General features: G+C 32.4%; 2 protein-coding genes across 2 annotated transcripts in view; both read right to left on the bottom strand.

Moving 5' to 3' along the window:
* Positions 1–492: 492 nt before the first annotated feature.
* On the bottom strand, positions 493–1,727 carry LOC133804368 (uncharacterized protein At2g23090-like). Its single transcript, XM_062242535.1, has 3 exons — positions 1,495–1,727; positions 1,164–1,204; positions 493–809 (listed from the first exon to the last, which is right to left on the bottom strand). Exons 1-3 carry the CDS (start codon positions 1,565–1,567, stop codon positions 690–692), a joined length of 234 nt encoding a protein of 77 aa, XP_062098519.1. The 5' UTR covers positions 1,568–1,727; the 3' UTR covers positions 493–689.
* Positions 1,728–12,543: 10,816 nt separating this feature from the next.
* The window catches only part of LOC133806177 (FH protein interacting protein FIP2-like), a 48,650-nt gene continuing 47,522 nt past the window's right edge, over positions 12,544–13,671 (bottom strand). Inside the window, exons 4-5 of the mRNA XM_062244300.1 lie at positions 13,081–13,236; positions 12,544–12,863 (exon numbers count right to left, since the gene is read on the bottom strand). Of these exons, the coding sequence (XP_062100284.1) occupies positions 12,759–12,863; positions 13,081–13,236 (261 nt within the window). The 3' untranslated portion in view covers positions 12,544–12,758. The remainder of the gene's footprint in view (positions 12,864–13,080; positions 13,237–13,671) is intronic.

A 13,671-nucleotide genomic window follows, 5' to 3' on the forward strand; every position in this document is an offset into this window, starting at 1 on the left:
ACTGAGTCTCGAGCTTGCTCACATCATTATTAACCAAATATCCTACTTGACTATTTTTCCATATATCCATCTGCCAGCTGTACCCCAAACTGAGTAATTGAACTTGTGTTAATTTTAGGGTACAACAATTATTATTAATATTTCTATGATTATCCAAGTGAAGTATTCTTGATGAAAAAATTGCTACTTTATTCTTTTGTAGTTTGCTATGGTATTTCTTTTAGTGTTTTTGGTAATTTCCATGTCAGATGTGAAAAGAACTATTCATGTATTTATAATTATTATTATTATTATTATTATTATTATCATCTTTGTGTGCGTGTGGCCAAATCTGAATAAATCACTCGTCTACTTGCTTAAATCATAGATTTCTTCTTGAGACTGAGTTGGACAAATTTTAATTATAAAATGCAGTTCATTTGTTCAGGAGCCATTAATGATTATAAAATTTTATTCTAGTTAATTTATAATAGTTGGATGAAAAGTACCACGAAATTAAAACAAGCATATTCTTGTTATTCAACAAACAACGGGGGACTAAAATTGTTTGTAGTTTATAACGAGTACAGTTGATATGACTCCACAAACAGTTTGATTAACTCCCAAACTTAAATGGCGAATAAGATACAATAGATGAAGGTTCAAACACATCTCTACGAGCCCTTTCCTCATACGTAAATAAGACCAGTTCATTCCTTAAGATGAGGGAAACACGTGTAAACATCAGACTTAGGGTGTTTTGCTTCGGCATGTTCCCTACACTTGACCTCCGTTGTGGTGCAAATGAATGTTTGCATACATACCTTGCACTGAAACCATAGCTCACAATACATTGGAAGACAAAGTCAGCAAAGCAAGGATACTTGATCATATTAAAACAACTGTGTAATAAATTAGTTTGACTCTATTTGTATTCAGCTTCGCAAAAGGGTTATCCGTTGTAAAGTCTTATTTCTATAATAACAAAGTTGATGTTGTATGATCCAAATATTCAACTTATTGAGAACAGTTATTGTTATAAAATGGGTATTTACTAGTTCCAGAAGATGCTTAGTTGAAAACTTAATACTGATTTTTATAAAATAAACTATCTTATCGGATTTTACCAAAAAGAGAGAGAGAGAGAGAGAGATTCAAGGAGTTTTGCATCTCTCTGTACTTACCTGAATTGACATGGCTTTCTTGTTCGATTCCAGCTGACTTCCTACCAACCCCAAAAGAGGAACCATGAGTCTATTCATATTATATAGTACCCATAGGCATAAGAAAAATAAAAGGTATATAAACTATATACTTTCTATTGGACTAATGGGAGTCCAAATTTGAGTCTTAAGGAAGGATTTGGCTGACTTTTCTCAATTGGGTATTGGAAAAAACAATAAATTTCTTCAGAATAGATCTTATCCAAGTCCAACTAATCGGTTTGCATTAAAGCATACATAAAGATTGGGAAATTCATAGAAAACTATTAAAATTATTTATTAAAATATATACCTTTAGCTCCTTTCTGCTTCTCCAAGTTCCTCTCCCGAGCCATCTTCGCCTTTTGGCCGTTGCCACCACCCATTGCTTCTTGTTTTTCTTACTTGTTTAGAGGGTGGGATGGTCTTCTTTTCTGGTATAGATAGGAAAGGAAAGGAGTTGTGGCGTAGCAGAGAAATAAAGAGGAGAGTATAGTTAAGAGATTAAGAGAGTACAAGTGTATTTATAGACCATAAGTAGGTAGAAGAGTGACTGAGGGCGCAAAACGACACATCAGCATCATACTCTAATTAACAAATCCAAAGAGGAAAGATAACGAGATAAAAAGAGGTTTCCAATTCCAAGCGATGATTATGCTTATGTAATTTACTAAATTGTACCTTGTCCACCCGGAAACTTCTAAGTACCATAATAAGGACTAAGGGAGATTGATTGGCCAGTGGCTTTTTCTCAGTCCACTGAGTCGGACGTTATTGGCCCAAGCCTAATCATAAATCATAAAGATAAACAACAACATTATGTATAGAGATTAAAGCAAATCAAATTGGTCTCCAATTTTGTTATAATATTATCATCCTCATCAAGAGATAAGATAAGAGTTTTTGTAGTATAATTTAAGGACATTGACGTATATGGGTTTCATATATTTTGCCGGTAAACTCCACTTAATTCTATATAGATATTGTTTTATAAATTAAAATAAGATGGTGTTAAATAACTAAGTACACTATTAACAAATGTATTTTGCTGAGTTGTGTACTACTAAATGAGCTGAAGTTGTATTCTAGTGGGAAATGGACAAAGCTTAGAGGTAGAGCCCACTAGTCACTACAAATTTGTCGTGGCTATTAAATATCTGGATGATTTAGGCACACAAAAGTGGACCCATTCACCACCGCGTACCTCCCTCGTGGATCATGGCTTATGGGTATAAAGGCAAATAAATATGCTCGAAGAAATGCAACTTAAGCATTCATTCTTTGGCTTGACTCCAGAGTTTTTTTAACTATTATTTTTTCTTTTTCTTTTGGGGTGGTTGTTGGATGGAAGTTTGGAAAATATAACAATAAATGTTTTTGGACAGGCAGCAATGTAAATTATATTGTATGAGTATCTTTAATGCTATAAAGTACGACATTTACGGGCCTGTTAGTAATGATACATATACACACAAATTATATACAATCGTTGTAAACACTTATGTGGCAAATCAATTTTAACTAGTAGTGTCATTTTAAATAAATATGATTAGTTAAAATAATTTACAACATAAATATGTGTAATGTTTATGTGTAATTTGTGTGCATGTATAATTACTCACTGATCAAATACCACACATTACAATAGGGGCCACCGATTTAGGAACACCCGGCCACCAAACATGAGATGAATCTAAAGAAATGACCAATTTAGCTAAGCAATGAGTTGCTCTATTGGCATTTCTTTGGCAATAAACATATTGGGTACTAGCAAGGTTTCTACAAAGTGATAAGATATCATTGAATATAAATCCTCCTGCTGAGGCATAAGGAGTTGCACTTTGGAGATTCTCAATGGCCTGCTTATAGTTTGATTCTACAATTAGTTAAGTGAGATCCAAGCTATTGCAAAGAATCAAACCTTGTAGGATTGCATGGGCCTCAGCTACTAGTGGCTCAAAAGTTGCAGCAAAAGGTTGTGCCGAAGAGGCTAAAACTTGTCTAGCATCATTCCTCAATATATATAATCCCAACCCCCACCTTTCTTTCATCGGATTCTATGGCGGCATCGGTGTTCATTTTTATCATTCCAGTAGGGCCACTCCATGCGTGAACTGTAGTTTCTTTGCTTGGGCCTAGTTTCTCACGTGCATGGGCCTGTTGATAGCGATCTAAGAAATCAAGTGCCCAAGTGGACGTGTACTCATCAGACAGCAACACATTTTCATGGGCCATTTTGTTTCTTCTATACCAAATTTTCCACATAAGGACCATAATTTTCTCAACCTCTGCTGCTTTTAAAGTCTCAGATGCAACAATGAAGTTCAAAACAATCTACAAATATAGGCTTTTTCTACGGTTTTTTTTTTCCACAATAACGAAAAAGCTCAGAGAAAAAGTCTGAATGAGTCGAAAATATTATATTTAATGTCCACGCCCTATTTTATTGCGGTTTAAAAAAAACACAGTGAAAAGTTTGAAGTGAGGACTTTTCTCCGCGTTTCTTTAGTAAGAACCGCGGAGAAAAGTGTAAGGGCTTTCTCCGCGGTTATATGCCCAAAACCACGGACAAAAGTACTTTTCTCCGCGGTTTTGGCTATATAACCGCGGAGAAAACCCTCGTCTCCTTCATTAAACTGCCCGAGACCCTACCTTCTCCCTCATTTCTCATTTTGACAGAGGCATATTGTGCGGCTCCACCATCGTCCTCAGCCACAGGTAAGTTTTTTTTTTTTTTTTTCATTATCTTGCATATTAAAGCTTTAAATCATGTAAATATACTTAACATTGATTTATTTTGAAGTTTTATGGCAAAAATGAAGAAATATTGAGTGTGTTTAATGGAGTTTCAATGTATGTTTATAGGGTTATAATCAAATTTTTTTCTAACATTTTTAAAAGTTTATATAGGATTAGAAGACATTTTCATTGTTCAAAACATGTATTGATCACTAAAACTTGATTTTTTAAATATATATTTCAGTTTTAGGGTATTTTTTATATTATTTTATTTATAATAATGTTATTTACATAATTTTTTATATTAAAATATTATTTCATACATAATTTTTTATATTATTTAGGTAATGATTTTTTTAAAGTATATTTTTTTAATTATATTATTTTAGGATCAATTCAATTACCATATATTTACTAATGTTAAAATTTTTATTGTAGGAAATATTTGATTGAATGCGAGGTGTGTTGAAATTGTTGAAGATTAATTTTGAAGGTGAGTAATAATTACTACTTAATTTTTTTATTTTTATTTTTTATATTTACAAACTATTGTTAGAGGAGTCTGAATATATTAGATATTCATCCATAGTGAAGTAAGTTCTGAGATAAAATTGTGTGTTGCAGAGATAACAGAATGGTGAGAACATGTGTGTCTTAGTGAAGTTGGTTCTGCAAATTACGTGTGTGTTGCGGTGACTTATGGTTGAGAACATGTATGTTGTTTATTATATGTTTTGTTTGATGTGAATTTATAGGTAGATAACTTTGGATATGCTATAAATACAGAGGAAACTCTGCCCAATTGTTTTTTATGATTTTAATTGAACATGTTTTATAAGTTAATGTATGTAATAATTATGTTTTTGTTTATGTTGAAATTGTAAATACATATGAATTTTGGATATGTTATAGAAATAAATGAAACTCTGCCCATTTCATTTTAGAATTTATTAATTGAACATAATTTTTTCAATCACAATATTAATTTGCTTTTCATTATCGACTTAGGAATGATGTAGATATTATCATTATGGATAAGTCATGAATTCTTGAGAATTGAGAAACACAAAAATTTCAAGATGGATTCAACCAATTTTTAGAAGTTTGCCAAACAAAATGTAGTGATCTGGAAAAAAATCATTGTCCATGTATAGATTGTGGTAATTGTTCAAAATGAAATATTACCATGATAAGAAATCATGTATTTTGTCGGGAATTTGATACAAGTTATCATACATGGTATTGGCACAGGGAATCATTGAAAAATAATAATCCATATCCATTCGGGAGGCGAGGGATTGATGATTTGGGTTATAGTGATTTTGACGGTCATCCTATGGAATTGCTCGATGAAGCACAAGAAGAGTTTGTTGATGATCCTTCAAAATTCAATAAATTGGTTAGAGATGCAGATAAACCATTATTCAATGGTTGTCTGAAACAAATATTACCAACGATGGTAAAATTTTACAACATAAAAGCAGAAAATGGAGTTAGCAATAAATGTTTTAGTCAATTTTTAGCTGCTTTTAAAGAGATGTTGCCGTCAGATAATTGCTTCCCTAAGTCTACGTATGAAGTGAAGAAAACTATAAATTGCATAGGCTTGAAGTATGAGAAGATCCATGCATGTCCGAAAGATTGTGTGTTATATCGTAAAGAGTATGTAGACATGGACACTTGCCTAGAATGTGATTCACCCTGCTACAAACCTAACAAGATTAAGGAGATTAGGAAACTTATTCCTCAGAAAGTGATGTGGTACTTGCCTTTGATTCCGCGGCTTAAGCGATTATATCGAAGTGCATAACACTCTGAAAACTTAATATGGCATGAGACTAGGAGAGTGAAAGATGGTAAACTTCGACATCCTGCAGATTCGCAGGCTTGGAAAAAAGTTGATAACTTAAATCCAGAATTTAAAACTGAAGCAAGACATCTTCATCTAGGTCTAGCTGCCGATGGTGTAAATCCACATAAATTTCTAAGTAGTAGGCATAGTTCGTTGCCTGTCTTCCTTGTTATGTACAATCTTCCTCCGTGGTTAGTGATGAGAAGAAAGTTTTTGATGCTCACGTTAATGATTTCAAGCCCAAAACAACCAGGACACGATATAGATGTTTATTTGGCACCATTAATTGATGATTTGAAAGATTTGTATGAAAATGGTGTTGATGCATATGACAGTTTTAAGAAAGAAGTCTTTAACATAAAAGTTGTTTTGTTGTGGACTGTTAATGATTTCCCAGCTTATGGTAATCTATCAGGGTTAAGCACAAAAAGTTACCAGGGATGTCCAATATGTTGCACTAACACAAGGGCTATTCGTCTGTCGAATGGGCACAAAGTTTGTTATATGGGTCATAGATGATACTTGCCCCTAAATCATCATTATAGGAAAAAAAAAATATTTGATGGTGATAGAGAACAAGGTGTTGCTCCTTTGCCACTTTTGGGGCAACAAATTCTTAAAGAAGTAGAGAGAATTGATTTCAAGTATGGAAAAATGCAGAAAAATAAGAAAGTAAATGGATGTTTCCAAAGGAAATCAATTTTTTTCGTCTTTCTTACTGGAAAGATTTACTTGTTCGACATTGTTTGGATGTCATGCATATAGAAAAAAATGTGTTCGAAAGTATTATAGGTACATTACTTGATATTCCCGGTAAAACTAAGGATGGTTTAACTAGTCGTTTAGATCTTATTGAAATGGGTATGCGAACTGATTTAGCACCTGAACAGAAAGGTAAACGCACATATTTACCTCCTGCTTGTTTCACGTTGTCCAAAGAAGAGAAAAAAGTTGTTTGTAAATCATTTGCAAAGATGAAAGTGCCTGATGGCTATTCATCCAACATTCGAAACTTGGTATCCATGGGAGATTTGAAGCTGATGGATATGAAATCACATGATTGTCATATTTTGATGCAACAATTACTTTCGATTCCTATTCAGTTAGTATTACCGAAAAAAGTTCGAGATTGTTTGATTAATGTTTGCATATTCTTCAATCATTTATGCGGAAAAGAATTCGACATGAAAAAATTGGATGCATTGCATTGTAAGATAGTGGAAACTCTATGCAACCTTGAAATGTTTTTTCTGCCATCCTTCTTTGACATTATGATACATTTAATGGTTCATCTAGTAAGGGAAGCCAAGTTGTGTGGACCAGTTTGGGCGAGATGGATGTATCCATTTGAAAGGAGTATGAAGGTGTTGAAAAGTTATGTGCATAATCATTATCATCCTGAAGCTAGTATGGTTGAATGTTATATATCGGAAGAGGTAGTAGAATTTTTCTCCGAATACATGAGTGGGGTTGAGGCAATCAGAATCAGCAAACCACAAAATAACTCAGATGGAGTTGATAAAGGATTACGAGGGAATAGAACAGTGATCACCATGTCTAGGGCAGAATTAGATCAAGCTCAATTAGTTGTGATGCAAAATTATCCTGAGATTCAATCATATATAATGTAAGTAGATAATATATTTCAATCATATATATTAGAGTAGTGATTTTCTTTTTGTTGTTTAAACTTTTTTGTACTTTCTTTTATGTTTCAGTGATCACATGGAGTTATTACAGTTGATGATTCCAAACAAGGTTAAAAATAAACAAAAATGGGTTATAGATGAGCATAATAAAATGTTTTGCCAGTGGCTGAAGAATACAATTTGACGAAGTTGGGAGAAAAAAATCATGGAGTGTCGATTGAGTTGAAGCGCATATCTCTTGGAGCAAGTATTGATGTAATAAAGCATCAAGCTTACATTGTCAAAGGGAAATGATTTCATACTAAGTCAAGAGATGATGCTCGGCTGGTTCAAAATAGTGGAGTAAGTATAGTTGCAGAAGCTATACATTTTGCCAGTGCAAAAGGTAATAACCAAATTTCAGGCACAATGGCATACTACGGAATTGTTGAAGAAATATGGGAGCTAGATTATTCATTATTTCATATTCCTCTTCTTAAATGTTCTTGGGTAGACAACAATACTGGAGTTAAAACTGACGAACTTGGATTCACTTTGGTTGATTTAAGCAAGAAGGGAAGCAAGAACGATCCTTTTATCATGGCTGCCCAAGCAAAATAAGTGTTTTATATACTTGATCTAGTTAATGACAAATGGTCCATCGTTTTATCAGTTCCCGAGTGGAAGTTCTCAGACAAAGATGATTACGATGAAAATTATGATTTATATCATGACTATTTCAGTTTTGGACAACCAATACATGAACACGTTGAGAAAATTCAGGATAATGATAATGATAGCGATAGCAATACCGATGATCGTGATTATCTTAGAAACGACATCGAAGAAGGAATATGGGTCGATTGTGAATCGACCAAAAATAAAATAAGAAAAAGAAGAAAAATGTTTAGTAAGTTATATAATTCATTAATACTTGTGATTATTTATTTGTATAATGCATTAACACTTGTGATTATTTAGTTGTGTGTTGCAGATGGCAGATTGTACGCCATAAACATCCACGGGTTATTACCGAGCTGGAAAATGGCATAATTCTATCAGCCACGTGGAGGCCACCTATCCGGAGCTGCTGTTACGAGTCTCCACCTCTTTAGGTCGAGGTAGTAAAAGGTTTATTAAGAATACTCAAAGGCATCGGGTCAGCAGTGTGGACACCACGAGCTGGAACTACATCAAGCTCGGGGTACGACGTAGAGCTGACACCCCCGACCATTCATGAAGTCAACCACGCAATGTAAACGTGCGCATATCAGACATCACGTGTCTACTCCATTCCTGAATTCTCGGACACACAACATAAACGTGCGTGTTTAGACACCCCATGACTAGTTTGGGCCATGCGGCCCATTATCCCCTTACCTATTGATTAGATAACACTTCATTGTCAAGTTTTAGGAATTAATCATAAGTGTCACAGAAGTGACATGATGGGTGAGAAGGTCACGGGATGACCCCCTTTGCCAACACCCAGGTGTCCTCTCCTTATAAATATGGAGACCCTGGGCGTTGCAAGGGGTTGGCGTCTAGTTTGTAAAGAAACACCCTGTAAGGAATACCAGAGAGATATCAATAATATTGATTGGTGGACTAGAGGGATTTTAACCTTCGAACCACCTAAAAGGAAAGGAGTTCTAACCTTCCCCCTATACTATTTTCACCAGTTTGGAAGATAAATATTTACATATTACGGTACTACAAGAAAAAACAGTATTCATAACACTTAAAAACTGCTAACCGGGACTATTGATAACACTTCTGAAAATGCTAACGTAGCCCATGTTATTAAAAGTCCAGTCTTTTCTATAACAGTTTTTGAATGTTATGTTCGGTGTTATCTTAAACTATTCAATAACACATTTTTAGGTGCTATAATATTCAAATAATAACATTTAGATAGAGTTTTTGGTTATAAATTTGAAGTTTAATCTTGTACTTTTTTCATAACACTTTTCAACTGTTACATTTGATTATTTTGATAACATTTTTAGTTTGTTATATTATATAAACCATAACGATTTTTTACGCTTATAATATGTTTTTAAATCATAACATATAGTAATAAAATTTTAAATTTTATTTTGATAAGTATACTTATATGGTTTTTTTTTAATTAAAAGATTTTCATTATTGTATTTTGATAAAAAAAAATTCAAAATTAATCATAAAATGTAATTCTCAATAGATTGATAAACCATAAGTATTACATTAAACAATAACTAATTCAAACCATGAATGTGTCTACTTCATGAGATCTTAGTTCTAACTTAAGTTTGAAAGCATAAAATAATAAAGTTTTATAATCTTGAACAATTTTTACTTCAAAAATGAAAAATAGAAACATTACAAGACACACAAAAGTAAACCATGCGTGAAACTTGCTCCATCCTTCAATTCATCATCCTTTGTGCACTTGTCTTTGTTGTGAGTCCATTTGTTTAGCTACAACAAAATTTAAATAAGTAATGCTTCAACTTAAAGTTATAGTAAACTAAAAGAGTACATAAAAAAAGTTAATTACCTAATTATAACTTTATCAGCTGGCCATGCAATCATACTACAAGCAAAATCTGCTCTATAAAAAGATAATATTAGGGCCTTCTCACCTTAAAGAATGCAACCGTCCAACAACAGCAGACTTCTCATGCCAAAAAAATGGTGTGGGTTTAACATGCTTCTTGAGGATAGACTGCATAAACATAATACCAAAAATCAGCTTGACCCAAATTATATATTTGTGTTTGTGTGTGTGTGTATTATATACATGCGTTTATAATCAAAGCAAGAGAAACTGGGAGCATCAAATAAAGTAAGTTTTCTCATTGAAAAGTTTCCATCAACACTTTGTCTCAAATTAAAAGGTAGGTGTAAAAATCGGGTCATTTAAAAGTTAAAAGGTGCCATTTATGAAACTAAAATATATTTTAACTCAAAAATATACATTTTAAGATGATTAAAGAAAACAATTTTCAAAAACAGGTAAAAAGCAAAAATTGTTTCTTATACCTTTAGCCTTTTACAGGTAAAAAAAGGTCAAAGGCAAAAGGTAGAGAAAACAGTTTCAAAAATGGGCAAAAGAACTGTTTTCTATAAACATCTTAAAAAGGAATAAACAAACAAGAACATATTAACAGAGGCATCTTATCAAAGAAGTTCCCTATCAGTGATGTAATCAACCACCACTTCACCATATATACATGAATTGAACATCAACTACCCAAAAATATAATCAATATCTGCAAGTTACATAAAAAAAATTATGATAAAACTTTGTTTATTATTTGATCATGACAAGATACAAAATTTATCTTATACTCAGATATAAAGAATTCAGAATTGAACATACTTGCCAAAGAAAACCGTTTCCCATTCATATCCAACTCAACATCTGCAAGAATATTCTTCATTTAAATGACAGATTACAAAATTTAACAATAAATCCAAAAGATAAAGCTTACTTAAATTTTTAATTACCTGTGGGATAGAAAGCCAACAAAGGTGATAATGCATCAGTCATAAGCTTCCTATAAGACACTGGAAGAGCGTGTGCACTGTACATGCACAAGAGGGTAAATATCATATGACTAATATATGAAAGCCAAAATGCATAAATACAAACACAGTTTAATAATATTTACCTTAAAGCTATTAATATTTACCTTCAAGTTGGCTCCTTCTAGTATAGCTCCTTCTAAATTGGCATTAGTAAGATTGGCATTCTGAGAGAGGAAAAATAAAAATAAATAAAACCCCAAAAAGAAAACTTTAAACATTTTGCTTGGTTTTAGGATGATCTTCTCCATGTCATTTTACTTTCTTTGATTACTTATAGGCGAAAGTAAACTTAAAAAGAATACCTAGGAAGCTCTTCTATTATAAAATTCTCTCATTCATCAATATATAGTTGAGATGGTAAAAACAAAAAGAATAATGGATTATATTAGCAACTAGCTCGAGTGGTTGGGTGGATGAGTGTGCGAATGATACCGAGTTCAAGTATCTTGTAGATGCATCTTATAAAAGAAAAAGAGAAAAAAAAAGGAAGAAGTAATATAATTTAAAATCTTATACCTGTAAGTGTGCAGATCAGAGGTCAGCCTGGCAGAAACTACTACCAATTAAACATCCATCTGCAAAAGAAAACTCTACAAACTTAGATAAACTATGCAATTAAAATTAAAATAACTAAAAAAGAAAACTATTCAAACAAAAAAGTTGGCAAGGAGTACTAAAAAAATTGATAGTACTACTTAGGATAGGAAATTAACAATCATAAAAAGAAGGCAAATGAAGTAGGACAAATCCTCCACATCTTTTATATCAAAGAAAATTATCATCTTTTAAATAAATTGTGAACACTTTTTTAGAAGTGACACAAGATGTTTACAGTTACTCTGACCCAAGATCAATATAAAGAATATAATAAACAATGCAGAGATCTATAATAGTATTAAGCCAAAGGATAGCTAAAATCTGATGTTGTGGTGTTTTCACTTTCATCACCATCCTATTTGATAGTTGAAAACTGATGCAGTGAAATTGGAAATAAAAGATAAAATCAAGCTAAATCCATGGCCAAAGGAGAGAAACCCCAAAAATGAGAGAAAACACTGAAGAGTTTGTCAAATTTAATATATCCAATCTCCCTTACAGTAAGTAGTATAGAGTATTTATATCCCCATGACACCATAACAAATAAAACCAAATAAAATGGTAACAAGGTAAGGGATTTTCAAGATTATTCTTATCACAGTAAAATAGATATGAGAATAAGGAACTGAAAGAGAGTAGCTCTTTAACTTTCTTACTCTTGCAAAATTGCATTATGAAAGATCGCACCCTCAGGATCCACATTCTAAGGCAAAATTAGATACCAGCCCAAAAAGCAAAACAAAATAAGAAGATCAGAATAAAAATTTCAAGTGGTCATGGAAATTAATAATCTGTTTTCAAGACAGACATAAACAAGCTTTAATCCTTTATTATTTATTTATTTTTCAAAAGAAACAAACTTGTATTTATTGTAAAGCTAATACAAGGAAAATGTGGTATGAATAAGCACAATATGCAAAACACTTGGGGATTGTAAATTAACAAATTACAAAGCACAATTCCAATCCCTGGCAAAACCAGAGAACAATACTACCTTAAACTTTTAACATTATACACCAATTTTGCTACCCAAAATTCAAACTTAACCCAAAGAGTTTCCCTGGTAGCTTCAACATCCTAAAAAAACTTCTAATTCATTTCCAGCAATATCTTGTGTACTGAATTAGTACACAACAATAATGTAATATTATTAATGTTTCAAAAACTATTATATCGTAAATAGATGCATTACTTTAAAGCAATACCTACCCGGAACTTGGCACACTGTAGGTTTGCACGTGAGAAGAATACATCTCTAAGACAAGCATGGCTGAAGTCCACATAAGACAAATCCTACAATTCCACAGAAACATATTAAGTGAAACTTCAAAAAAAAAGTAAGCAAGAGTGTTGTCTTTATTAAATGAAGCTTTCCTTCTTTTAATGAAGAAATATTGCTCTAGAAACCATATCTTGGCTAACCAAAATGTGAAATTCTACTGCAAGACTTTCATTATTTTTCTTATAAAACCAAAACTGTTGTTGCGAGCACAAGGTTGTGAAAAATTACCAGTTTTGAAAGATCAAGGCCAGAAAGTTTAACACCTCGAAATCTAACTTTTTCCGACTGTATACATTTGATGATATCAATTCGTGTTAGTTCATTAGTTAAATCTTCTTCATCCTCCTTTCTACTTAAGATAGCATTGATTTCCTCCATAAGTCCCTGCAATCAATAATTTATGGTTGGCCAGCAGTCACTTATGATGAGTAACAAGAAGATGAAACATGGAAAATCAGATATATTATATCATCTTACATAAGTAAACACACAAAGCTCCTGCATTAGCTAAACTTAGTAGTTCAACAATTTATGTATGACCAAAAAAAAAAATTTATAAGTTTTCAATCAAGAATTATCTAGCTGATATTTGAAAATAAAAAACAAATTGATGAAACAATAATGTAATATCAATACCAAAAAAAAAAAAAAAAACAACACTGCCGCCCTCCAAAGAATTGTCCTATTTCTATTTTCGTTCTCGTAACTTTTTTTATGCTGTTTGATTGTTCTTTGTCCATGATTATGGCTGCAAGCTACAAACATTTAGTAGAGCATAAAATCTTTGTCCTATCAGTTTTTCATAAAGTTAACGCATTT

This window comes from Humulus lupulus, chromosome X (genome assembly GCF_963169125.1).
Source record: "Humulus lupulus chromosome X, drHumLupu1.1, whole genome shotgun sequence".
Taxonomy (NCBI): domain Eukaryota; kingdom Viridiplantae; phylum Streptophyta; class Magnoliopsida; order Rosales; family Cannabaceae; genus Humulus; species Humulus lupulus.

Bases quoted from the DNA above. Each gene is read 5' to 3' on its own strand.
- LOC133804368 (XM_062242535.1), bottom strand. From the start codon at position 1,567: ATGGGTGGTGGCAACGGCCAAAAGGCGAAGATGGCTCGGGAGAGGAAC. The intron at 1,205-1,494 runs GTATATATTTTA...TGGGGTTGGTAG, and splicing joins GAAGCAGAAAGGAGCTAAAG to GAAGTCAGCTGGAATCGAAC. The intron at 810-1,163 runs GTAAGTACAGAG...CTATGGTTTCAG, and splicing joins AGAAAGCCATGTCAATTCAG to TGCAAGGTATGTATGCAAAC.